Source organism: Danio aesculapii, chromosome 4 (assembly GCF_903798145.1).
Source record: "Danio aesculapii chromosome 4, fDanAes4.1, whole genome shotgun sequence".
In the NCBI taxonomy this organism is placed as follows: Eukaryota; Metazoa; Chordata; class Actinopteri; order Cypriniformes; family Danionidae; genus Danio; species Danio aesculapii.
In genome coordinates this window covers 39077665-39105658 of record NC_079438.1, presented here as the reverse complement: position 1 = coordinate 39105658, position 27994 = coordinate 39077665, and the positions used below count along the sequence as shown (strand labels likewise).

General features: G+C 35.9%; 2 protein-coding genes across 2 annotated transcripts; one reads left to right on the top strand and one right to left on the bottom strand.

Moving 5' to 3' along the window:
- The first annotated feature begins 517 nt into the window (after nucleotides 1–517).
- ppp6r2a (protein phosphatase 6, regulatory subunit 2a) lies at nucleotides 518–20209 on the top strand. The gene is made up of 24 exons (XM_056455618.1): nucleotides 518–841; nucleotides 3106–3253; nucleotides 4436–4699; nucleotides 5909–6095; nucleotides 6186–6323; nucleotides 6680–6745; nucleotides 6868–6980; nucleotides 7123–7236; nucleotides 7368–7494; nucleotides 8579–8731; nucleotides 8848–9072; nucleotides 10218–10282; nucleotides 10427–10542; nucleotides 10631–10716; nucleotides 13314–13394; nucleotides 13475–13572; nucleotides 13726–13783; nucleotides 13873–14000; nucleotides 14089–14228; nucleotides 14310–14445; nucleotides 14587–14639; nucleotides 15091–15265; nucleotides 16879–16980; nucleotides 17071–20209. The coding sequence occupies exons 3-24, from the start codon at nucleotides 4473–4475 to the stop codon at nucleotides 17117–17119; spliced, it is 2637 nt and encodes an 878-aa protein (XP_056311593.1). The 5' UTR covers nucleotides 518–841; nucleotides 3106–3253; nucleotides 4436–4472; the 3' UTR covers nucleotides 17120–20209.
- Nucleotides 20210–20444: 235 nt separating this feature from the next.
- fam3c (FAM3 metabolism regulating signaling molecule C) lies at nucleotides 20445–27433 on the bottom strand. Its single transcript, XM_056455620.1, has 10 exons — nucleotides 27364–27433; nucleotides 26524–26585; nucleotides 26172–26276; nucleotides 25292–25318; nucleotides 23920–24043; nucleotides 23709–23767; nucleotides 23489–23539; nucleotides 22236–22320; nucleotides 22009–22135; nucleotides 20445–21928 (listed from the first exon to the last, which is right to left on the bottom strand). The coding sequence occupies exons 2-10, from the start codon at nucleotides 26537–26539 to the stop codon at nucleotides 21839–21841; spliced, it is 684 nt and encodes a 227-aa protein (XP_056311595.1). The 5' UTR covers nucleotides 26540–26585; nucleotides 27364–27433; the 3' UTR covers nucleotides 20445–21838.
- Between the last annotated feature and the right edge of the window lie 561 nt (nucleotides 27434–27994).

The window sequence follows — 27994 nt, the reverse complement described above, 5'->3', positions numbered from 1 at the left end:
ATCCGCTGCGTGAAACATTTGCTGGATAAGTTGGCGGTTCATTCCACTGTTGCGACCCCAGATTAATAAAGGGACTAAGCCAAAAAGAAATTGAACGAATGAATGAACATATAAATATGTTTATTGAAATAATTTACTTCATAAACCTAAAAATAAGATGTAATAAATAAGAATCTAATCAATTGTGTTCATATAAACATAATAAATACAAATCATATTCAACCAAATAAATACCAATTTCAATTCAATATTTTAGATACGTTATATTTCATAATTTACAGTCACATTATTGTATAAATTAGGTCCTTATACTTATTGTTATAAATTATAACATTGTAATATTGCATATTTTGTTATATTATACAATGTTACATTTTCTACTGTTTATTGTAGATCTACTTTATTTATTAGGATCATGATTTGATTACCCTTGGTTAAAGTTTGTGGAATGAACGCGTGCGCGTGCACTCGATGCGCAAGCAATAATCTGACAGCACGCGCACGCGCGCGTCAATGACAGAGTTTCGCCATTTTGAATACAAACATATGAACGATTTTTATTTTCCGACCCCCCTTCCGTCGCCTTGCCGAGGTAACTCTTCGTTGCGATTATAAGCAGACTAATTTAAAAAAAATCAATTCATACACAAAAGAGAGCAGTAAAACAACTTTCTTGAGGACGATGGCTCGTGCTTTGGGCAGATAGTGTGAGGAAAACGGTCTCGTGGCAGCTGCGGGGTTTCACAGTGCGCGCGGGGCAGCAGCAGCAGCGCCACCGCTGCACAAGCCAGAGCAGCACCGATAGACAACCGAGCAGCCCGTCTGAAGACACTCAGCGGAGGTAAGACAGCCCCCATACGCAGATAGCGCTGCTGGACTCGACTCTTTCTGCTTTGCACCATAAAGACATGTCTACGGGTGTTTTGCTCAGAAAATGCGTTGTTTAAATTCCCTTCGGATGAGAAGAAACTTCTGAGAGATTCAGCTGAAGTTAGCCAGACGAGCTAGCAAACAAACCGAAAACATAATGTTCTTTGAAGTTAAATAAGGCCTAACGTCATTTGCGCACCTACGAACCTCATTTGGGCTATAAGCGAGAGTGTATCGGAGTAGTTTAGGTCGAGTTTGGGGTTGTTATGAAAATACGGAAACCAGTTTTTCGTCAATATTAGCCGCTGATGCTAACGCCTGTTAGCGGGGCCCTACTGTAAACATTCAGCCACTGTGATTTTCTTCTGTAACTGGTATTTTGCTTTAAAACCGTCGTCTTCTGTGTGAGTTAGAGAGTAATATGTGTTCTTTACCCTACCCGGCTTTATAAGGTGTGAAAAACCTTCTGGTATGTTATTGCCGTCTGTTGTAAACATTTGATTGAAATCATGTTGTTATTAGCAGCAACAAGAGCAATGCAGAAGTCAGTTCATCCTCTCCAACTATTGAGTTGTAATACACAGTCGTTCAGAATGACAGATAGCAGTCACGTTTGACGTTTTGTAATGCATGAACACCCCCTCTGGGGGTCCAGGGGTCAGCACAATTTGCTGGATCAACTTCCTAAGCAGGCAACTTCTGGACAGTTGTGCAATCAGTGCCAACTTATTTGACCTCAGCTGCTTGTCAGAGATCCCATGCAACATCCCCGCTCGTGTCTGCTGTGTATGGCAGCTTACATTGTGTGCAAATGCTGCTGCTGCTTGTTGCTATTTTTGATGAATTGTAGAGCTGAGACTTTTGCTTTCCTGTTTAGAGTTCATCAGGGAACTCTCTGAGTCTCTGCTTGTTATTGTTGCACGTGCACACAATCACGTCCACATAAAAGAAGGAAACAAGCCCACTTGTCTTTGTTTTTTGGCCACTTTTCTTAAAACGAAAGAAGTGCTACAGCTTGCACAGCTGCAGATCAATGATAGATATTCTTTCCGGTGTATGTTCTGTGTGCTGACAGATGAGCATGCTCATCAGATGAGCATATAGTGCTTAAGGAAGCTGCTACCAGCTGCTGTTTTGAGTCTGCCATATGTGCACCTTTACCACAGCTTGTGCACATTTCATTTAGGAAAAAAGTCAAGTGACACCTATTTTAACTGGAATTTCATCAAAATATTTGTCAAAAGCACATCGCAGTAGTAACTTTCAATTCAAGTTGCTTTTCAGTGTTCAACTATGCAAATCTTGTACTCTTTTCAAAATGTTATAGGGAAAAAATTTACGACATTCTTTATCTGTTTTATTTTGTTGGAAATGGAAATTTGCATAACAGCAAGAACTGGTTTAAAATACAATCTCAAGACGTATATATGCATTGTACAAACAACAGTAGTATCATGTTCAGGGATTGTTCACCTGAAAATAAAAACCTGTTAATTAACTCTCCTTCAAACTAGACGAGATGTTCAATGTTTTTAAAGATTTTTAGCTAAAACTGTTGTACTAGGTGATTCATAAAATACAAGTCAGCTGCTGCTGGTACTTTGAGTCAAACATATACAGTCCTAACAAAATGAATGCATGTTGATCCACTGTGATCTTATGAAGCAAACTGAGCGTTATGTCCAAGAAACCTACATGAGAGCAGTTTGACAACTAATGTTTAAGTAATGTTCTTGTATGGATCTTTATTTTTACTCAATTATAAAGCCACCGATCATTAGGAGCCAGGGTATCAGTTTTGTTTTACTTGTGTATTTGACTCTCAAAGTGCAGAGAATATTTATTTAATGTTCTACTGTAAACAGGCACTTTGGATGGTCTGTGTGTGAGTAAAGCAAAACTTTTTGAGCTAACTACACCTTTTAAAATAACTTTGTATATTTGTTAGAGTGTTAGCACATGGGTACATTTGAGGAAGAGAGTGTTTCTGTGCATTTATTCACTGTTGTCAAGGAAATGACGATTGTAAAAACTTTCTCAGTTCACAAGACCTTTCATAGTTTCGATTTTAGCCTTGCACAGTCTTTTGTTTGGTTCTAAGGTTCCCAGACTACATGATGCAATATTGATGTATCGTACTGCATTGTTTGTCACGTTGGTTCAAAGTGTTTTCACACACTGGCTGCATTGATTTTTGAAGGGTTTGCAGATTCTCATACTTGTATCTTTCCCCAGTGAGGCGTGTATTCGAGGAAGGCCTGGAGGGAAGTGGATCTCATGCAGATTAATGCTAGGTCATTCAGTGCTGTCTGCATTCTGCCACTCAAATGCCTGCCGTTCTGTGGAGGAGGTGTAACTAAGGATTCACACGTTTCATCAGCTGGTAAACATATATTTATTTAAAGAACTGTATCAATGTTCCAGAGCTATAGTTCCCGAGGAGTCTTTTACATAGGCTTACTAAAAGATCACATCTCTTTGAGCAAGTGAGGCCTATCAGACTGTGTGAAATGTATCGCCCAGGGTGTTATGCGTGGGTATCAGTCATCTATTGGGAAAGGTCTGACCAGAGTTGTTAGAAAATCTTCACAGCACAGGTGATTTCAATCAGTACGTAAAGAAAGTTGCTCCTCATGTTTTGTTTTTAGTGGGATGTGTTAGTTGGATGCTTTTAAGGTCCATCAATTATTTTTCTCCCCTTCCTTGTTCTTCTGTTCTCCAGATTCCCTTTCATCTGTTAGTTCTGCTTTCCATCGCTATTCTTCCCCCTCCCACTCGCTTTGTAACTTGGTTCCAAAACCTATTAGGCTGGATACATACAGCTGCTTTTTAGGGAAGCTTCCTAATCATCATGGATCTTCATAAGGGACTGATTTGAAACCCTTTTTACATCGGTTGTTCTCAACTGAACCAGAGTGCTTTATCTTTTTCAGATAATCTTTAAATTAAAAATGCAACACAAATCTAAACTGATTTTTTTTCTAAGAAAGATAAAATAATATTTTTTCCCCACCCAAACGTAGACAAACGTAAAATGTTTCACAAAAAACATCTTTAAAAGCAGTTGTAAATAGGGAAAAATGGTTAAGCCATTATTTGTCTTTCATTTAGTGAATCAGCCACCTTGAATTCCCCTCCACCCCTTTGTGTTTATTGCACAAATTATATTGTACTTTCTATTGCTAGAGATTTCTTATTTAAAATATTTAGTATAAGATTGTGTGTATATATGTATGTATATTTATTTATATATGTATGTATATTTATATATGTATGTATATTTATATATATATATATATATATATATATATATATATATATATATATATATATATATATAATATATATTATATATAATATTATATATTATATATATATATATATATATATATATATATATATATATATATATATATATATATATATATATATAATATAATATATATATATAATATAATATTATATTATATTATATATATATATATATATATATATAACCCTGTGCGCTTTACATTATCCTTCACTTGTCTTTGTTATCTTCACTTTCTTTCCTTCTCCTTTTCAGGCTTGTGCTTCCTGCAGCAGCTGCCACCACCGCCATCATGTTCTGGAAGTTTGACCTGAACAACACCTCCCATATTGACCAGCTGCTGGATCGAGAGGGCGTGACTCTGAGAGAGTTGATGGAAGAGGAGGATGTCCTGCAGGAATGCAAAGCACAGAACCGCAAGCTCCTGCTCTTCCTCTCCAAGGATCACTGTATGCAGGAACTGGTCACTCTAATCACTGAGGAACCTCCTGCTGATTTGGAGGAGAAAACTCGCTTCAAGTAAGAAAGAAACTAGTTTGGCTGGCTGTGGACACCACAGCTTTGGTTCTATCAATGATATGAGTTTGACACAAACTAATGGGGAAGTGTGCCGGAAACCTGTTGGAAAAGTGCCATTATTACAAGACATTACAAGTTTAGGGATTCTGTCACGTTTCATTTTCTCTACAAAATTTCATGGGGTAAAAATTATTTAATGAAGGATGAAATAAATTTACACAGGGTGGGGCATTTTATTCCTTTGACGTTTTGCAGATAATTCACTAATGTTACATCGTATGTGTTTATTCACTGCAAGCAAACTATAGTCTACCTGGCAGTAAAAACTATCCAGACTGCTACTGAGAATTGCTGAATTGTAATGGTAGGACATATTGTTCACTGGAAGCACTGCGTGCTTTTAGCTCCTGGTTACGAGAGGGCTGTAAAATTGACAGGGAAGATGTAGAAGAGCAGAGAAGTGGAGAGGGGAATGTTAAATTGGCAAATGTAGGAAAAGGAAATGGAAAAGAGAAATGATTGAGTTGAAAGCTGATGTGTAACAGCAACTGCATAATGTTGCGGTAGATCTGTGTTTTAAATCAAGAGTTTCTGTGTTTGCGAGTCTTGTATTGTTCAACATAAAATATGTGAAATAATTTCATTGCTCAAAATCTCTAATTTTTAGCACTTTCTGTTGGGACCATATGGTTAGAGTGAGAGAAAAAGATTACGGTTCATTTAAAACTAATCATTTGGTTCTCTGTGTGTAGGAGGCAGAATCATTTGTCTTGAAATGAGCAAGTGGATTCACTCAAAACGTCTTTTCTCTCCAAGTGTTGTGAAATGTTATTACATTGAATAAAATATGTTCTTGCCAACACTGATCCAGATTTTTCACTTGGTTTTTCTTTTCTTTTTTGGTCAAATTTACCATTTCCACAATATAAGTCATTGATGCAGAGTATATAACCCTCTCTTGCGGCATTGACAGCAGTGCACCACTGAGTTGGCTGGTATTTGCTTTAGTACTTTCTGAGAGACAGATGATAAGTAGTTCTGCAGAGCAACTTTGTTACATTTGAGTTGCCTTCATTGGAAACTCAGAAACTGCCTTTGTTTGTTTAGTTAAAGGCCAAGTCACCATAGACTGTTGCATTTGTTTTTGATAGCATTGTCACATGTATCAGTATATAATATAGATTTCTTTCTTTGGTTCTGTTTATCCAGGTTTCCAAACATTGCCTGTGAGCTCCTGACCTCTGATGTGGCTCTTATCAATGATAAGCTGGGTGGAGACGAATCCCTTTTGGAGAAGCTCTACCATTTTCTGGAGCAGGAGCCCCCTCTTAATCCTCTGCTGGCCTCCTTCTTCAGCAAAACCATTGGCAACTTGATTGCACGTAAAACAGACCAGGTACACACACCTGAACACAACAAATAGTGCAACGGTAATACTGGGGTTTGTATAATTAGTTTAATGAGTTGTCTGCTATTCTGCTTGCAGGTAATCTCTTTCCTAAGGAAAAAACACAACTTTATCAGTCTGGTGCTGAATCACATCGATGCCTCGGCCATGATGGACCTATTGTTGCGCCTCATCAGCTGTGTAGAGCCTGCCCCCTTGAGGATGGAGGTCCTCAATGTAAGCACAGTAATATTGCCAAATGTAAAGGAGAATAAACATATTTCTGCTATTTTAAGGGACCACTTCTTGTATACAACAACTATTTATGAATGTTGTATTTATAAACATTGTGTGTGAATGGTCCCGTTTAAAGTAAATTTGGATATTCATTGATGGTTTATTTTGGTCAGTATAATTTTACATTGACCTGACTTTAAAAATGATACCTTCAAGGAACATCAAGCAATTCCGTTGCTTAAATGAGACATTGACCCACATTGAACCTCATTGTTATCCTCCGAGTCCTGGCTAAATCCTCCCTCACTTGTCATCTGGGGTGTAACTCTGATCTGTCAATGAATGTGTGTTTGCAGTGGCTGAATGAAGAGAGACTAATCCAGAGACTCACAGAGCTCATGCACACGGGGAGAGATGAAGAGGTACAAATATCACTCACTCTGCTGAACTTTTCACCCCAGGCCCATATGATTTCACTTATGAAAGTTTAATAAATGGACCAAGTAAATATATAAATATAGTTTTTAACTTTATTGTTGTGCAGAGAAAATCTAATGCATCCCAGACTCTTTGTGACATCATCCGACTCAGTAGAGACCAGGCCAATCAGCTGTCAGAGGTCACAGATCCAGACCCCTTACTCGCTGTCCTGGAGTCGTAAGTGTCCATATTGGTTAGCTAAGATTAAATGTATGCATTAAATTGAGCCATGTGGAATAAAAACTGTGTGCCAGACATTGTTTCTTCTCTGTAGTCATTGTTTTTTTTATTGCATTCACTTATATTTATGACTTTGTAGACAAGAGAATGTGGCTGAGCTTTTAAAGAACATGTTTGAAGGGGAAAGGACTGAAGCATCTGTCGTCAATGGAACGCAAGTGCTTCTTACATTACTGGAGTCACGAAGGTCAGGGTGAGTTCAACCATTACAAGGCCTAATTAAACTTAAAATAAACAACTGTAGTCGGTCACTCGCTGTTCTCTCTTTTTTTCTTTTTTAAATATCTTATGATCCCTCTATTATCTCTGTCTGGCATTTTTTAGGCTGGAGGGTCTGATGGACCTGTATTCTCAGGGATGTGAAAGGTCTTACACTGTCAACAGCAGTATTTTACGTGCTATTGAGCCTCATCTAAAGGACTTCCAACAGCTCCTACTGAACCCTCCTACGGTACCAGTGCACATAACAAAAAATGTCATCTTAAGGCTTTTGATCCATTTGTTCTGACTGTGTCTTTTGTAAGATTAAAGCATATTGCACAGATGACACCAGCTCTGTTGCTAGACATAAGCGGCTTTGTTGCATACTTAACTGAAGTGAAACCTTACAAGTGACTGGTTTTAAATACTGTTCATAGCTGACTACCACTTCCTGTCATTTAAATAAACCATGACACGAGAAGCTCATTGAAAGACTCTGTGATCCAGTGTCAGCTTGTTTCAATGCCAACAACATCAATTTCAATGAACATCAACTTGTAAGCCTCACACAAAATTGTTGGGTATTTACATTTTCTATATAAAAGTACTTAGATGTTTGGCAGTTAAATTGGGATTTAAAGCCCATAAACAGTTCTAGAATACTATCCTACTACAATAATAGCTAGTTCGACAATAATATCATAAATAATAATATCAATAACTAGTTTTACTATAATATCATCCTACAATAATAGCAATTTTGGGCCCTGTTTAAGGCTATTAATAAGATGTTCATGCCAATCTGAACACAAGTAGACGACACTAGATACAGGTATAAACGTAATCAAAATCACATTTACCCTAGATGGCTTTTGAAGAGTAAATGCTTATGTACGCGAATGCTTTTATATTCTCTGCCTTCTAAACTAGACAACATAAATTAAAAAATTGCAACTAAAAAACCCACAATGTTCTCTTACCATTGCCCATTTTATTAACTCAGTCCTTGTTCTACATTTTTATCTCTTTTTTTAATAATCCAATACACATGCATGTTGTAATATAGTGAACATAGTTAAACATGCTATGCTGTTTTATGCTGTCTATGCTCTTGCTGCTTCTGTTTCATTGCAAATATAAGGTGTCTTAAGGTAGAATGATTTGCCGCATAACTACATGATTTTATGTTTTATTTTAATGATGCGTCAGTGTGCCAATCTGTGTTGGCAGCTCATTATGTTTTGGAGCAGAGCTGCTGTCTCAACAATCAGTGTGCAATGCTGAGATTGACAGGCCTCTAACAATGTCAATCTTCTTTATTTTGCTGTGGACAGAGAAGTGCAATACTCACTACAGTGGGCGTTCTGGAGCAGCCCCTGGGAAGCGCCCGCCTTCATGTGGCCAGACTGGTGGCCTCCCTGCTGCAGACTTGCGACCTCAGCATCTGCCAAGAGATCTGCAGACTCAACACCATGGACCTGCTGTTGGTAAATCACTTACGCACACACATTGAATATCGCAGACTCATCATTAGCTGGCTGTGGGTGGGCGATCTTGTTTTTAATATTTTTTTTTCCACTCCACTTCTTATCTCTGGTTGCAGGATTTATTCTTTAAATACACCTGGAATAATTTCTTGCACTTGCAAGTGGAGCTGTGTGTGGCATCTATCTTAAACCACTCTGCCCAATCAGACGTCCAGAACCCAGGTCTGCAGAACCACGAGGAAAGACCAGCTACAGACATCCAGGCAGAGGAGGGAACGCCTGGCCAAAACAGCAGCTTAGATCCAGCAAACACACCCATTCAAGATGCTCTTGTTGCCAATGTAGGTCATTTGCTATAAGCCATATTTATTTTACAGACATTTCTGCTTTCTTCTTGTGATTAGTTTTATTTAGTTTAACACTAAACTCCTATCAGGCCCTTTGGCCTAGTTTCAACCTTGTTTCAGAAAACATACATTTGTTTTCTAAATAGGCTAGAAGAACTTGATCAGCTGGATCTGGAACTTTTCATTTTAAGCTATAAATAATTTTGCCATCTCATAATTACTGTAATTTTGAAGTGGTAACACTTCGTTGGAATTGGACATGTTTCTCAGATTCAGAATTATGATTTCTGTAGCAACAGAAATATTGCTTTAATCAATGGTCCAGTGAAATTAAACCAAAGTTTTTAGACGTTAGTATCAATATCATAGTTTTAAAGATATCTATAAGAAAGTGTGCTCCAAAACAGTGAAAAAATGCGTGTTTAGAAGATATAAATCTTGATATGACCATCCAAAGCTTGCAGTTCATCACGTCCGCCTAAATGGATCAATATTTATCACCTCATACTTCAGTTTCTCATCAAATCTTAAGCAGTCAAATGCTCTCTAGTATCTGTTACGGCCCCTTCAAGACACTTGGTTTTCTATTGATGCGCTTAAGCTCAATCACACTCACTGTGCTTAAAAACATAAGGCTATTGCCTGTTTTTTAAAAAGTGGAGGAGCTACTTATTATGTCCCACCCTCTGCTTGTTTTAGTTGAGATTACGTCAAACATTGAATAAAAATACACATCTCAAAGCACATCATGGGACCTATAAAAAATAAGCAATAAGAGCATATTAGTGATGTTTTTTAAATAAAAAGAAAATGTAATTTCACTTCAATTTGTAATATTGTAATATTTAAATTGTTATACACAACTGTTACACTGTTTTTTTAATCAAATAAATATGCTCAAATCAGTGATCCTAATGCAAAGGATTTTTAAAAATCTCATTAATATGTAAAAATGTGAATGCAGTACACAGAATTTTTTAAAACAAACTACCAAGTCTTTATTGACTTTAGATTTTTTTGTATTCTTGGTTTGTTGAGGAAGGACGAATCACTTTTGCTTTCTGCCTGTATTGTCTGTCATTTTCCTTACTCACATTTCTTGTTTTTCTTCATTATTATTATAATTATGCTTTCCTCAGCTCTTCCAGCATTGCCGGCTGGTGCAAAGGATTCTGGATGCTTGGGAGGAAAATGACAAAATCCAGTGAGACACCCTTATTTATTCCCTGTCTTGATTGTATGTGCTGTCCCCCTTTAATATGTGTGATAGTATCATGAAGCTCATCTGTCAGTATTTGTTTATGTCTGTCTGTTGGTTGAATGAAGTTTCTCTAACTTCAATCTCCAGGACTGAAGGGGGCAGACGAAGAGGAAACATGGGTCACCTGACAAGAATTGCAAACACTGTGGTTCAAAACCTAGAAAAAGGGTTGGCTCACTCTCAAATTAATGACCTAATTAAAGGTTTGTAGTGTAAATTATGTCAAAGGAGCCACGGAGTTTATGCATATGGTAATGGAAAAGTGTGGTTACTGACATGTTGTATCCACAGAGCTACCAGAAGACTGCAGAGGCCGCTGGGAGAGTTTTGTGGGTGAAACACTGAGAGAGACTAACAGAAGAAACACAGTAGATTTGGTGAGGAATGCACTCAACCATACACACACACACACACACACACACACACACACACACACACGCACACACACACACGCACACACACACACAGACATTTAATTGGATTAGATCAAGTGTGCCGCAAGCCTGCTTTTGAGTGAAGGTCTCAGCCGTTAGATCGCCCCCTGGGGGCTGGCTGCAGTACAAGTCATAAAGCCTGTCTCCATCGTGTTAATGAAGGAGACTTGAGCCCAAATAAAAAAAATTAATTACACTTGCTATAAAATGTCTCGAAAGATGGTTCTGGTCAATTAAGGCACTGGTTATCGTGCTGATATAGGTGCAGATCTTCATTTTTGTAAACAGTAATTTATTGCTAGGCGTGTCATCGTGATTGACAACTGCGATTGACAGTTTCTCAAAGCAGACCGTCCTGCTTCGGCAGGAGACTGAAGTGTTATTATTCGATTTCGGTGTTATTTTACCACGATAAAATGAGTTCAGCAGTAAACCCTAGTTTCTGACATACAGGATCTGGTGGAACACTGTTTATTTGGTAAGGTCAGGGCTTTTTGGGCTTTATTAGTTTGCACGCCTAACCACCCTGATAGCAAAATACACTCGGGTCAGTTCCTGCTAGCTATATCCTCGCCTGCCGGAGACTTACCCCTCGTCCCGACTCCGTTGCTGTATCTACTCGCCCAGATGCGGCGGCCGTTAGCGAGCCGACCCTGCCGCATCCGAGCTGGAATCAGCCCGAAAGTATGTGGGCTGCGGCCCGGAGGAGCTGGCGCGATTAAATCTTCATTATATAAAACCTCACCTTTGTTAACGTTATTACAACCATTTGTGTTGATAAAACAGCAAACGCAGGCTACTATGTAAATGCAAACTGTAGGCACTAAGGTTAACCTTTGAATAAAATGCAAACAGCATACATCTATATTGCAAATATTCAAATAAAGGCTAAAATAAATAATAATAAACCTGTATTGATTGCACAAGTATTAAATAATAATAAAATTGAATACATTTTGAAGTGCACAAGAATCAAGAATTTTAATATAAAAATAACAATAAAAGCTGCATGAGAAATGACACATTGTAAACAAATTTAAGTATGACAGGGAAAATACAGGTGATTGCTATCTAGCAGTAATTCCTTTATGGGTCTGAAATAATAATTAGGAAGGCAAAACTAATGTTAGCTGATCTCCACGTTGATCTCCTGTAAGGTTATTTGAACTTGATTTACAGGACGTCTCTGCATTTTCAGTTTTGGCATGTTGTTGAGTTAATCTACTGAATCCGAATCTTATATAACAAATAGAGCTGTAAATGTTATATATTAATTATATACATCATTTACTGATGGCTTTTTATTTGAAAACTGCTAATAAACATTAAAATGAATGTAAATTCCTCTTTGCCAGATATAATTAAGGCATCGAATAAACCAAATGAAAATGGAGGCAAAAAAAAAAAAATATATATATATATATATATATATACAAGCACAATACAAAACAAGCAAAAAATAATAAACAATACAAACGATGTTGCAGCAGCTGACAGACATCAGTTGATGCATTAATACTGCAAAGTTTTTTGTACAAATTGATGAATTGCAGGGTTGGGATGTGTAAATATCCTACTTATATTTAGAAATCTTGCTGTATTTATCTTTTAAACGCATGATTTTTCCCGCATGGTAAGTCGGGAAATGGCGTGTAGGCTATATTTTGAGTTCCGTTGATTGCCAATTAAAAATAAAAACCTTTCTAAAAATGTATGTGTTGTTTATATGTTATTGTTCATATTTTACAAGTGTTATTTCTTCCCCTGTGAAGATAACAAATACTAACAACCCTGTTATAAGAGAATATTTTTTGTGCTCATATTAGTCTAACTCAGGCTAGAGTGTATGAAAGATTGTTTATTTCTGCAGTCTAACATGCATTGCTTTTATTAAATTATAACAGCTTTCATCACACAGTTTTTAAACCGTATATTACTGCTTGTTTTTAAATGTAAATGCTTATATTTACATCAGCAAGCCTTTGTTATAGTGCAGATACCGGCGGTCAAGTGAGAAGTGCATGGGGCGTGGTTGATTTTACATCAAGCGTTTGGTTGGAAGCTCGATTCCGCGGCTCCTCTGGCTCCATTAGACTGTCCTTCTGCGCATACCGGGCTCCAATTTCAGCAGTCTTTTGCGACAGTTGTACCCGTCACGGAGGTGTTTTGCCCTCAAAGCGTTCAATGGGAAATGGCGCTGTCGCATCATCCATATTTTATACAGCCATTGGATTAGATGGATGAATAATATTGGATAATTTTTTATGTTATGTTTATTTTTTATAATATTTTAATATAATTTGTATGATTTTGCTGTAAATTATAATTATATTGGTCGTGGAATCCTCCTCCATCGTCTAATTGTAAAATACTTTATTTTTTAATATTTTTTATAATACTATTATATTTTAATCTTAATAGAAAATATCTCAGAGTTTTTAATCAAATGGCTTTTTGTTTTAGTGTCAGTCTTTATTGTTGTCATGTTCTGAGCTTGTTGTTTAATGCTGATTTCCGAATGGTTTAATTTTGTGTTCTAGGTGAGCACCCATAACTTGCACTCATCTAGTGAAGATGATGACATGGAGAGCCCCTTCCCCAATGATCTGTCCATCCAACAGGTAAGAAGCAAGACATTAAGAGTTAGCATGAATGTGTTTTAAGCGTTTGTAATCTAATATATATTTGCCTTTTCTTTCAGGCATTCTCTGATTACCAGATACAGCAGATGACGGCCAATTTTGTGGATCAGTTTGGTTTTAATGATGAAGAGTTCAGTGAACATGATGAAAATATCAAGTGAGTGCTAAATGGGTTGTGCGTCTGCATGTCTAAGATGTTTGAGTTTTTTCAGATCAAATGATAGGTTTTGCAGTAGGTTGCATAGACTTGCTTTGATATGTGTTGTGAAGATTGTCAGTGATCTTTAAGAGACCTCTTTCAATCTTTCAGTGCTGCGTTTGATCGGATTGCTGAAATTAACTTCAATATAGACGCAGATGATCATAGTGTAAGTGGCTGCCACTGAAAACACTATTCATAAGCATGCTGTGTATCTGTTTGTTCCGATGCTTTATTTTGCTCGTTGTGTTATTGCAGGCCAATGCTGCAGCTTTTGAGGCGTGTTGTAAAGAAAGAATCCAGCAGTTTGATGACTGTGAGGAAGAGGAGGATATTTGGGATGAAAAAGAAATTAACTATGCAACACAAATCAAATCCAGATCGAGGTACAGCACACAGATCAAATGCTTGAGGAAATGCTGGGGTTTTGCTGTTTAGTTTATTGTACTCCCATTGTCTGTTTCTTGTTTCCAGATTCGGGGTGTCTCTTTCTTCAGATAGTTCACCTAAGAGTGCTGTAAGGAATGGGGGTGGAGGCCGCGGGTCGGCCTCAGAGGAAGAGGATGTTGAGGAAGAGGCAAGTCCTCAGCAGTCTACAGGAGCTCAGACTCAAAGTGAGTGCTGAAATATTTGCCTAACTCTAAATCTTTCTGCTTGCTACCTTCATTTATTGTTCCTATTTTTGTTGTGCATAGACCCAGGCTGGACGGCGAGTTTTAGTGAGGCAGAGGTGAGCTCCTCTGGTTCCTGGGGTGGTTCCCCTCAGCAGGGCAGTGAGGGTCAGCAGGACACCGGCTGGGCTAGTTTCACTGAGTTCCAGCCTTTCAGCAGGTAAATAAAACACTCCTCTGTATAATGTTCCTAATTAAGATTTTGAAATGTTTAAAGTAAGAAGCAATTATTGGATGGTTTGAATCTTTGAATTGTGGGAATGCCTTTATCTGTGCTGATCCACTGGATTTTTCTTTACAGCACAGAGTCCAGCCAAACTGAGGGACAACCTCAACAAGGAGAAGATAAGAACTGTGAGTAGCTCCATTTGCATCTGTCTGAATAACATCAGTTATTACACGACATTGGAAACTGTGTGCTTGGTTGCCCATTTTCAGAGTGCTTTTCTAAAGTTACCTGATGAAGTACATTTAACAGAAATCACATTTTATGTTCTTATGAACAAACTCTTAAAACCATCAGGTAAAAAATAGAAACCTTTAAACCATGATATTTAACATATCAGCTACATTAAAGGCCAAAAAGAGCACAAGCTATTGACTGTAAAATTAATAATAAAACTGGACTCAGACTTGTGAAATAACTATAAGAAAGTTACATGTTCCATACATAATATGCATTAAGAAAGCATACTTCAGAATTTACTTGTCTTTATCATCATTTAGTAATGCAAATTAAGCAGATGCAGTTAAAGAGCTAAAATGAAAATTGAAATTATGTGATTTTTGCCTGCTTCTTTTGCAGTGGCCAGCAGTGAGTCAGCTACAGGAGCGTGGGAAGAAAGTTCTGGGCAAAAAGCCCCTCTGGTGGCCTCAGACAGCAGCTCGTCTGGTGGCTCAGACAGTGAGGAGGACCCTGGAGAAAATAAGACACAGGGTTCTCCTAAGACACCTGCCAACCAGACAACAGCATCCTCAAGGTAAGAACATTTCGCAAACCAATAGCAGTATTCGGAGCCATTCAAACAGAATGCAATTTAGTGTCTTAAAATATGAGACGCAGTGATTAGGAATGGTTTTAAATGAAAAGCACCTGCTTTTCATGTTAACTCAATACTGTAAACAGAAGCTTGCAATGCTTGAAATATCACAGGGTTTTTATGATTAGTTCACTACTTTGGGACTGGCATTGATATGCAGTGCTGCTTGTAAAACTTGAAATTCTTTTAACCTAAACACAGTGTCATAAAAATGCTGCGTTTGCTAGATGCAAGCCGGTGTAACAGTCCCAAATGTCCATCTAGCACTTGAAACAGAAAAACAACAGAAAAGAAGCATATTGGAATGGAATAACACATTATGTGTGGATGGCCTACTCTTTCTCAATAGTTTTAGAAACAAAAGGATTCTCATGACATTGGGAAATGAATAATGTTCCCATTTTTAACACTAGAACTCGTTCGCCAATTTCTTTCACTCACTAAATAAGTGGTTATAGTAAATTAAGTCATAATGCATAAAATAATTTTTAGAGGTATTAGAACCACAAAATGTCTTGTCTTGAACGATGTAGAGCCTTATGGTGGGGAAATAAGTTATCTATCCGGGTCGCATCAATATATTATCTAATAGCTGATCCAGATCCTAGAATTAATCACTAGAAATGATCTTTTCATGACTCTAGGCAGTTCTTTAACACCGTAGCATAATACTGGGAAATAATGTTGTTGTTGTTTTTACCATTACTAAACAGAATTCGTGCATGGGTAAAATTTACCAGCACAGGCGGTCTTGGGTATTTAGCAACCCCTGATGGTTTTAGTGTTAAATGTTGTCAGTAAAAAGCTGTGGTGATTATTTACAGGGTGTCCGCAAACAACATAAGTACAAAAACATAATTTTAGGCCTTAAAAAGTATTAAAATCCCTGAAATATTGAGTTGTAGGTCTTAAATAATTTTAAAAAGGTCTTAAAATAATAAAGGCCAACACCTAATTACCAAAAATCCATCTCAAAACTTTTGTTTTTATATTTAGGTTGTTTTTTTTTTGCAAAGAGATACAATTCACAACAGCTATATACACACACACACACGCGCGCACACACACACACACACACACACACACACACACACACACACACACACACACACACACACACACATATATATATATACATATACTACATATATATACATATACATACATAAACATATATATATATATATATATATATATATATATATATATATATATATATATATATATATATATATATATATACATATACATATACTCATACACATATATATATATATATATATATATATATATATATATATATATACATATACATATACATATACATATATATATATATATATATATATATATATATATATATATATATATATATATATATATATATATATACATATAAATACATTTCTATCTTAATGGTCTTAAATTTGACTTGAAGAAACCTGCAGAAACCCTGGTTTAGTTACGCCTACAAACAGATTTTTGTAGTGTAAATAGCAGCAATAGCTTTACTATCTGAAAGTATTCTGATTCTGACCCTTTGCACTTTTCAGTGATGTGCCTACCGAAGCTCTGAAGAAGCTCACCATTACAGACAGTAGTCAGTCTTCAGCGCCTATAGAAGAGTCAGATGCCACCACTGTGACAGAGACAAGGTAACAGTGATTACATATCAAGCTTGTTATACGATAACAACAAACTCCCTCCACCCTCTCTTAATCTCTCTCTCTCTCATTCTTTCACAGAGTCGAAGCTCCCTCTTCAGCTGAGATCATGCCTAACGGACCGGTCTGAAGGCTCTGGATTGGAGTCTGACCCACTCTCCACCTCTTCCATTCTGAACCCCCAAACCTCAATACCACTTTTGGTGTTTAAATAAAGAATGCTGCCATGTTATTGGTCCTGGATACTGCCAATCAGCCCATCATTGGAGGAGGAAGAAAGGGGCATGTAACACAAACCAGTAACCAGTACAGTGCTCAGAGGTGTTAGTCTTTTAATCCTTTCAACTTTGTATGAGATATGCACAGTTTTAAATGTAGCAGTGACCGTGTGATTACAGGATCTGTCAGGACCTTTTTTTCTTCTCCCCCTCAAATTGTGTCCCTTACATAATTTTTCTGGATTATTTTTCATGATCAGTCTTGGATGTAAAACAGGGATGTGAAGGTCTAATTGGAAAGCACAGGCTCATCCTTCACGGCATAACGTCTTGAACATCGCCATGCAAAATTGAAAGCCTCGTTGCCTGACAACAGCCTCTGTGACAGTTTACTGTATGTTGAAGCACAACTGAAGTGTTCTGTAATGCTTGACACTTTTCTGCACAGGTCACCGCCCCGCCAAGTTCATTTTGATGATTTTTTTTCTTTTAACATATTATGGCCTACTCTCATTGAATCATGTATTTGAATGTTCTGAAGTGCTTTGGGGCGGAAATGTATGAATTTAGAGTCGATACTTTGACATGGTGTCCATGTTGGCACTTGTGCAATAATGTTTAGCCTTTTAATTTAAATTTGACTCATTCGAAAATTATACATTCATGGTGGGGGTGTGCCTATTTGAATTTTTGGTCTTTCCATTGCATGCGTAACATTATTTATCAAGCATATACAAGCAGCTGTTTTTCCAAGAACATTCTGGAACATCAGTCAAGACCTTCTGATTGTATTGCATTACATTTGTTTAGTTTTTACCCCCTTTCCCATCGGATCAACCAAGCAATTTCTACCTAATTTTCTTGTGCATCTTCTGTTTGAGCCTTCCAAAAATTAAATCATGGGTTTAAAAGCTAAAATTAATCATAATAAACTTTGCCTTAAGTTACAAATCCTTCAGAATTCCTGTAACAGGACAGAAGGGTTTGACTCAAAGCAAACAGGCTTTTTTGTCTGTTTTTAAATGTCAGCGGGTCCGCGCCCCCACAATTTTATTCATATCTCTATTGTATGTCAACTTAAATTATATATTTTATTTTTCTCTCAGAGGCCAAGAAAATTTGCCCCAAGTCCATAGTATACCCTCCCTTATGTAATTCTCCACAGGACAGTGTTACGCATCATCAGATATTTTTTTCTTTATATAAGAACTCTTCTTAAATGCTGTCAGAAAGACTTTGCAAACTTGTCTCAGAACCTTCCGGTAGCTCATGTTGGAAATACCAAGATCCACCTCTTGAAATATTTCATCTTGAACATCATGTGATCACTTCTTCCTCCAGGAATTTTTTGGCTGTTTCATTTCACGCATCATATCTCTGCAAGCTTATGATGGTACCAAATCTGTTGGATCACAGGATTGGGATATTGCATTATTTATTTTGGTTAAGGTGTTACTATGGAGTTTCCCATCATTCATTGGAACACCATGTTTTCATTTCTTCTGCTCTTCATGACCTTTGCCTCTGGAGTGGAAATTCTCCATGAACTGCTTCTTATATCTTATGTCATGTTCAAATAGGTTTGTTTCTGAAGCCAAAAGTATGTATTTGCCTTTTTTTTTCTTTCTTTTAACCGTTTAAAAAAATCTTATTTTTAACTTTAACCAATATTATTTTACATATTGCAGAGATTCTAATTTATGTGATCTTCAGCAACCAAAATATTGCTCTGTTCAATTCTGGTCATGTGTCCGGACTGTTTCTGTACATTTAAAGCCTATTATTCACCCAAGAAAATCTTCAGCTACACAGCTAAGGATATTTAACAATAATCATTATAGATTTTCTATATTTTTTTCTTTTAATATTGTTTCGGGTTTGATTCTGTTTCAACAGAAAACAACTTTGAGTCGTTCTTCGGGCTATATAAACAGGCGTTATGTTCACATCCTTTTACTCTTGAATGCATACACTTACATTCTCTGCGTTATTGGTATTAATTTGAATTTTAAGCGAGAATATAAGCCATGTAAATTTAGGGCGACCTGAAATACTTGATTGCGATTGGCCAATCTCTGTTCCCATTTAGCAGCGGTGTTTAACCGGAGGTTCGTTTTGAAGTCGCACACCTGGCTGGCGCCATCTTGTGTTCGTTATAACAACGTTATATTTACAAAATTCAGGTAAAGATAATTAAAACTCGATATAGTATGCCACTTACGTGTAATGAGTATCGTGTTTAAAGCCAACATTATGATGTCAGACGGTGGTTAACTTGAGTAGCACAATAACGTACGTTGCTCAAGGTGATAAACAATAACGTTAGTCGACGATAACGGATATCGACGTTTTTGTTTGGCATAAATGTTAGGTTTTTTGTCAACTTGACGTTATTATAGGAACGAACAGAGTCAAACCTGAAACTTTTAACGTTACAGCTCCAAAATATTTCTCCCTCTGAAATCCCTTATGAAAATTAACCATTGTTTTTATTAAAACAGTGTAACGTTAGTAACAATGTTTTTTCCTGTGTATATTTATCAACATTTCTATAAACAGTACGAAAAATACCATGGTTAAACTGCTGAATTTGTTGTCATCATGTTTTTGTATCTTAATTTGTGGTAAAACCATTGTTGATTTTCATGAGGGATACAACGGCCTTCGTTTCATGCACTTCTTAATAGTGGCCATATATCTACATGCCATTATAATTATGCTGGATTTGAACAGGGAAACGAGGACACATGCTGCAGGATAAATGAATTGTCAAGTTTCAGAGCACTTCAATCTAGTCAAAATTAAGATGAGATATAATTTTCCCATGTGACTAGTCAGAATAAAAGGTATTCACTGATGGCATAAAAGGTAATTCTAAACCAGTAACAAGTTGACATTTGTATAGACCGTGTCTGTACATTATGTTGTTGCCTACATCAGTACCTATATATTTTGATATTTTCAGAATGGAATAAATCTGTTGAGTGAAATGAGCTTCATCAGTTAAGCTATCAGCTAAGTTCATCATCTTTTTCTTGCACAGCTGTGTGCTTTGAAACCTTCTCTGGTCTTTTCTTAGGCCAATGGACGCCTTCCAGGAATCTGCAAACTCTTTTATAAACACATGTACCATTTTGGATGTGTGCATCATGCTTTGATGAGGCTGAACAGATGCTAGGGTTATTCTGGGGAGTTATCTGCTTTAATCTAAACAAAAGGTAAGACAAAACCCAGGAATGAAAGCAAGTCATTTGTTTTATTACGAAACGCCTTTAAAAAAAACTATAATCATAACAATAAGGAAAGACTCTACAATCACAAAATGCAAAATCTACTTGATTTAAATTTAATTTACACTCAAAACGGCTATACATATTAAGGCCATGACGTGCAATCAACAACTCCACACAAAAGTCTAGACAAAATCACTTTGCATATTTTATCACGGTAGTAAATAAGGCACACAGCTGGTTCTTACAAAAGAACGTATCATGCACAACTTCACAGTGTAAGTAAAGTTAAAATCATAGAGGGAATCATTAATATTAACAAGGTGATCTTTTGGCTTTCTAAATTCACAATTACAGGACATACTACAGATACTGCATAACGCACAATAAAGGATAAAAGCACTTAAATTTTATGAAATTATAATAGTTTGATATCAGCACTAACTGCATATAACAGCTGCTGTTCAAAATGCAAAAAACAAACAAACAAAAAACAAAAAAAAACAGATGGACGAACAAAACAACTAATAAATCTGCTCAGCTCACCAAAATGTAACAACACTCCCTGAAGCTATTAAAAATAAAATCATAAAACTGAAGACAGTAGTTTCTTAGTACAGACAATCTTATAAATTAAATGCAAAGTGGGGCGAAAAATCTTCATTATCTACCATTCAACATTCAAACTGCCTTTGCAAGTAGAAACATTACGATAAACATAAAATAATAAATAATGTAAAAAAAAAAAAATCTTTTGGTGCATCTTCCATCCATTCTGATCATCATTTTCATGGTGCTATGATTAAAATGAGCACAAACCCTCTTTCTTAATTCTCTATTTGTAGTACAAAAAACTGTATAAGACAACAGGCACTCAAACCTTCTGATTCAAACATCTTTTTATGACACTGGAGGTTCACAAATGGCAGAACACTCAGTTTATGGACCAGTTATAAGAAAGAAAGAAAACCTACGAATCAGGTTTCCCGCAAGCATGGAATTTAAATAATGTTTTCCATGGGTGGTAAACAACAATTTTTGAAGTTGCTGAAATTGAGATGGTTAATAAAAATGTTTAATATTTAAGTTTTCAAATATTTCACTGGCTACATATTGTACTTGCAATTAATTTTTAAAAAATCTCAATCTAGCGATCATGTACAACAGAGAAGTAATGGAAATGCATTGGTCAAAAGGAGTGGGAACCCCATAAAATAAATATAAATGGAGAGCAGTTAATGCTCTGGACTTCTAACCTTAAGATATAAGATACAGTCCTTCAAAGTCTATATTTTACACTTACTTGCATCATTAAAAATGCCAATCCAACAACACATTGCTCATTAAATTTCCTTCAAACTCCACCAGGAACCGCAAAATTATTTTAAAATATGGTTGATTTCAGTCATGTTTTATAGGAATGCATCCTTCCATCTCCAGAACTTCTGGCCAGCCTTCATACTTGTTAGTCTCTGCATTGTTCTTGATGTGCTGGAAAGGTATGCAACGGCTTATTAAATACTTTTTTACTCCGAATATGAATCTAAAAACAAGATATAAGGTGAATTTACCTGCTCAAATGGGCTCTTTGTCTTGATCCCTTTGCCTCCAACAAACACCCAGTTATCTCGGAAGCCTAATATGCTGATGCTTGAACTGCCCAAATCTGCTATCAGATTTCTGGCCTCGTCATTCATCCTGTTCAGAACAAATTAAAATTACATGCATTTAATAAAAGACCCCAGACGGATCTGTAAAGATCCACCCCCCTCCAAAAAAAAACTGTTAAGGAATTTACTTTGTTGCAGGGTCGTCAAAAGTGGCCATCATGACAATGCTTCCATCTTCTATTTCCTTCAAGAATTTGATAAGAAGATTCACATCTAGACAATACAAGATCATTTAAAAAGATTAACTGCATGTGACTGACATTTCACAGACTAGCAAATGGCTAGGGCTGAGTGACATGACAAAAATCTCATATCCTTATACAAGCTATCATCTCATATCCTGAAAGCATAAATGAGTAAACCCCTCACAATTCTCTCTTTTAAATAAATATTTTCTATAGGATGCTATACAATAATACATTTGTGCATATATATCAGATTAGGCAGTACCAAAGTCAAAACTGGAACTAATCGATCACAGTGCAAAATTTAGTACATACAAATTAATATGTTGGGGGATATTAATTATTAATTAATATTAAATAAAAATTGTATAAACATGAGAAACCAAGAGAAACATAAAAAAAAAAAATATATATATATATTTTTTTTTTTTTACATATACTCAAAACTGCATGACTCATATGATTACCGGTCCAACATAAAAATAAAAATATTGCTAAATAAAAAGTAAATATACATTCAAGATTGCAGCTTTTTTATGATGCAACAAAATAAGTGAAGCATATAATGAAACCATAGACTTTTTGAATTTCATAAATAGCCTAAGCTATTTACTAATGCAGACTATATTGAAAGTATGTAAAAGTAATTATTCAATAAGTGTTTTTCTCTATAAAACCATTATGACACTTAACATGGTTTAATGTATTAAAACTGTAGTAAATATTATTTATACATAACGTATCTAAATTTTAAGCATTTAAACTGAGGATCTCTAACTCCACCAATGTCCTGCATCTTGTCCCTTGTTATCTGAGAGTAATTCATGTGCTACCAAGATGGTGACAGCCAGCTCTGCCTACTTTGGTGGTTCAAAAATGCTCTTCACAAACCTATGACTGACATCACAGACACGACATCCATGTTTTTTTTAACAGCCTATAAGGTAATACAATGCATTTTCATTGATCCGATCACAAGTGGACTATTCTAAGTACATGTTTAAATGGGCTCTAAAACATTTTGATCATGTCAAATTTTGACCACTATCAAAAGTAGTCATAAACACATTTGTATTACTTTAATAGTGTAAATGCTTGACAGTTAAAGGGTTAAACAAAAAAAAAAAACTACAAAAACACTTTTAATGCAAAATGTGCAAAGGGAAAACAGATATAGGGTGCAAAAAGAGATTTACCTCCAGTCCACATGTCAAATGAGTCACTCTTAGTGAGCTCGCCGGTCTTCCCTATAAATACACTGCATTAATAAATGTCCTCTGATTTTTGTCAGAATGTATCTATATACAAATACACACACTAATTGACTATTAATCACTATTAACAAATTTTCCGACGACCCTCAGTCTTTAAAAGTTTCAGCATCAACATGTTTCTGAGGACAAAAATTTAGCGTACCATTGAGCAAAGCAATGTTTATACCCCGTCCAATGTTGTTCTTCACACCGCTCATTATTCTGATAAAAGGGAAAAAATAAATCGATAGCAGCCATCAAAAAATCAACTCAAGATGCACAAAGCTAACATTAGAATACTTTTACAAGGTATTATGTGCCTTTCTATAGTGCTTATGCAATAGTATTGTGCAAGAAAAGCATGTTAGACCTACACATTGTCCTGAAAACACATCTTTGGGCCGACGACACTGGCTGCTCCACTGGTTATCTTAAAGGCAAAATGGTCCTCAGGACATGATTTTGAAAGGCCGCATTTGTGGCGTGGGGGTCTGGTGGCTAAAAACATAATTAAAATATGTGTTTTTTATTTAGGAAGAATAATTTAATCATGTTCTTCTCTTCTGTTTTCATTGCATGTCTATGCACACTATGAATCAACTTGTCTTGTGACACCGAGTGCTTTCACACCTGTAGATCAATTGCTTTATTCTTAAACAGGGATTAAAATTATTACAATGTTACTTTTTATTCTCTATTTGCTTATCTCAAAATTGAAAAACATGCCAAAATTGTTTATACAATTTATGTGTAAGGAAACTGCCCTCTCATTGGTCAGAGTTTCATGGTTTATTTTACAGGATTACACACATAAGAGGTCATCGGTCATTATATGAATTTCCCATTTTGAGAAAATATTCAGGATTTGATGGGAAAACATTTTTTAAAATCCACTAACAACAATAATGGGCTCACTCACTAACAAATATTTTCACTAAAGATCCACCAGGTATTTGTAATTTCTCATCTATTTATTATTATTTCTTTCTATTTCTTTCTAATCCTTTATCTATTTTATCAACCAATTTCATAAAGAACAAACAATTCTGGTCTAAAAAGGACCTGGCAGCAAGTTGAGTTTAACTGCACGAACATTTTGCAGGCTGGTAAGTGAATTGATTACTGAAAAAAATATTTACACACTATCTCTGACCCAGCAAGAGAAACAGTTTTTTTTATATCAAATTAAACTTAATTGAAACTGCCTTTGCAACTTCATCGCCCATTTCTTACAATCTCACTAACTGCAATAATATGCATTCATTAAACCTTTGACAGCCACATGAACAGCATAATAACAGAATAATTAAGCCTGCTTTCATGGAACTGAGTCAGGCCTAAATTTAGCCAGAAAAACTAAAAAACAACAACAACAACATTTTATTCCCTTATCTGCAATACCCCTCAGGTGTGAAAGCACCCTTAACGTGAAGCTAAAATGTAGACCACACCTAAACACACCTACATTATCATGTTTGAGCTATCCAACACCTCCTGTTGGAAGCCATTGTTCCTGATCTCCATAAGTATCACCTTCATGCTATTCACATTCCAGAACAAAAATCCCACTACAGTTAAGTAAGTTACTCTTATCGTTTTAAAATGTTCAGCAATGATTGAGTTCTTCACAGCCCCTTGATACATATTCCTTTCTAGATCAATTTTATATTGAATTATGAACAAAAGTTAAAGAGGTGCATTAAGAATTAGCTCTCATATGCAGTTAAAAAACACTAATGTACTCACGGACTGGATCTGGAGGTGCGTATCGTGCTGTAGGGACACAGAGGTTGATTAGTCAATAGTGATGTGGCATGTCAACACTGAAAGATGTGTGATATGGTAACTCTGAGATATTTCTTAACTAAACCATCATGTTATGTTACTTTACTAACTGAAAATGCGTGCAGTTTCGGCTCAAAGGCCACTTACACACTTCAGGAGTGACAACCACTTTGAAATACTAAAGTGAATTCTCTAAATAGTTTTGTGTGTACAGATTGAACCGGTCTCACTATCGACATGATTTTAAATAAGCCACAACTGACAGAGGTGTGTGTGTTTTTTTTTTCTTTTTGATGACTGCATACAGTGGACTTTAAGTGTTGCCACACCACATCCACTTATCATAAGTGATGATTATTAAGCCTCTTTGGGCTTAAGCCATTCAGGATATGATGTTAATAAAGCAGGCAGATTCAAGTTGTAATTTTGTGGTATGTGGAATATTTCCATGACAAAGCGTTTTGGTTCTAGTTTATTATTCACTGTTTCTTCTAGCAAGATCTGACAACACTAAAGAGTCAAGATGTTCACTGATTCCTGTGTAATAAAAGAGTCACCTAATGTATGATAGATATGCATTTAAACATAAAATTGTAATTAAAAACTCTTTTATCAGTTCAATTCTGTACACATCGCATAGATTTTTTTTTTAGGTTTAGGTTAGGTCTCAATCAACTGTTGAGTGCAGTTGTCACAGATATGTTACAGAATTGTGTGTGCACAGAACAGGATTAAGCAGTAAAAGGTGAACTGTCAACTAAAATTAGCTGTAATGTGAACATGATGGATGTGCATTTGGTGAGATAGATACGGCAGAAGATCTCTGCATTCTTGAACTCACTAAAAACTTTTCCCAAATTAAAATTCACATTGCTCTCCAACAGCTCAAAGGCCAGGAACACAGCTACAAATAAGACAGAAATCAGCACCCCCAGCTTCAAAAGTCCTGTTAAAACAGACATAACTTCTGTTTAGATAGCAACAATGACAAAACCAAACGTTACTTCAATAAAACTATAGTTTTATACTTTACATTACCTACATTTTTTTGTACAATAAAACATTACTAGGATTAATTATATGTTTGAAATATTTTACCACTACTTTTATTCCTACTATGCCACAAAAAATGGACTAAAAGCAAATATTTGCCTTGTGATATATGCATATGAATTAAAGTAAACAGGACACACCTCCTGCTCGCATCATCCTGAGGGATCAGCAGGCACCAGTCACCACAATAAGATCCAAACACCTGACATGATATCAAATATCATTATGTAACTAAAGCCCCTAATTCCTACATATTGCAGCTACACTACATTATTGAATCTACCAACTGCCAGGCTGATTAAAACTCTGCTTTAGCATCATGGATCACATTTGTAGTCATCATGTTTATGCTTATTATTATAGATGATGGGCAAATGGATTGTGCTTTTATCATGAAAATACTGTGTAAGACCAGTTTTCAGCATCTTATATGAGAGAGAGAGAGAGAGAGAGAGAGAGAGAGAGAGAGAGAGAGAGAGAGAGAGAAAAGAACAGCAATAAAAGCAAATAAATCCAATAGACCAATCTTTAAAAATACTTAACACAAATTAAAAAGGAAGTAACTCACAAAGGTTGGAATAACACGATTTAAGATGATAATATCAGCATTAGTCTTAAAAAAAAATCATATTGAACAACGACTTTTTGTGTTTACAGATTATAAATGTCTGTATTAGTTTTCATCTGTCATGATGTATGAAATAATTCTCCCCATAAAACATTAAACAAATCCAACTTATCTAACTTATCTTTAAATTTAACTTATCTAACAAGTAAAACAATTAAGAACATTGTACAAGAGCACTGGTGTACGTGTTAGCTGACTTTAGTAGTAGCTTTTAGCATGAAACGTATGTACAAACACGTGAATAAAACTTTAAACACATAAAAAAAAAAACTGCAAACCACCGTATGAACCAGCAAATCTACAATTAACGTTAGACGAATATTAATTAAAGAAGGAAGGAAAGTTTACGGACCTGGTGCCACGGCGACACAGCTCTTAATATCCTATTCCCGACACATCCGGGTTCACTACGTGTGTGTTTGAGAAAACGTCAGAAGGGAGGGGCGTGTTCTATAAATCATTAATTTCGATCTTAAGTTCTGTCAAAACGGACTAAAAATATATATCCCGAAAGACCACGAAATTGTCATTATTTTCAAGGCATTCAAAATATATGTATATTTAGACGATCCATTTTTAAGAAGGCTATGATTAAATATGAAATGATATATTGTTTTAAGTTTAAATATGATTAAGTAGTATATACATATGCAATGGGCTGAAAACACATGTCATTTAGGTTGCATAACGTTACCCTGTTTTTTGTTTTAATTCCCTAATCTAGAGTGACTGGTGTTTCAGCGAATAGGTGTGACATTCTGTTGCGTGGTGGTGTGGTATTCAAAGTATGTGCGAGATTGTGTGAGAACTGATTGATCTTCTCGTTTGTCTGTAGTGGTATTATGTTATTATTAGAGTATTGGTTATATTAAAGGGGTAATTCACCCATCAAAAAAGAAAATTGAGATATTTTAAAGAATGTTTGCTTTTGACATAGTAAAACTATGGAAGTCAATGTCTACCTGTTTCCAAGATTCTTTATA

Excerpts from the sequence above, each read along its gene's own strand:
- ppp6r2a (XM_056455618.1), top strand. The coding sequence starts at position 4,473 with ATGTTCTGGAAGTTTGACCTGAACAACACCTCCCATATTGACCAGCTG. Across the intron at positions 8,732-8,847 it reads ACACCATGGACCTGCTGTTG|GATTTATTCTTTAAATACAC; the intron begins GTAAATCACTTA and ends CTCTGGTTGCAG. Across the intron at positions 14,229-14,309 it reads TACAGGAGCTCAGACTCAAA|ACCCAGGCTGGACGGCGAGT; the intron begins GTGAGTGCTGAA and ends TGTTGTGCATAG.
- fam3c (XM_056455620.1), bottom strand. Across the intron at positions 23,540-23,708 it reads AAACATTGCTTTGCTCAATG|GGAAGACCGGCGAGCTCACT; the intron begins GTACGCTAAATT and ends GTGTATTTATAG. Across the intron at positions 22,136-22,235 it reads TTTGACGACCCTGCAACAAA|GATGAATGACGAGGCCAGAA; the intron begins GTAAATTCCTTA and ends TGTTCTGAACAG.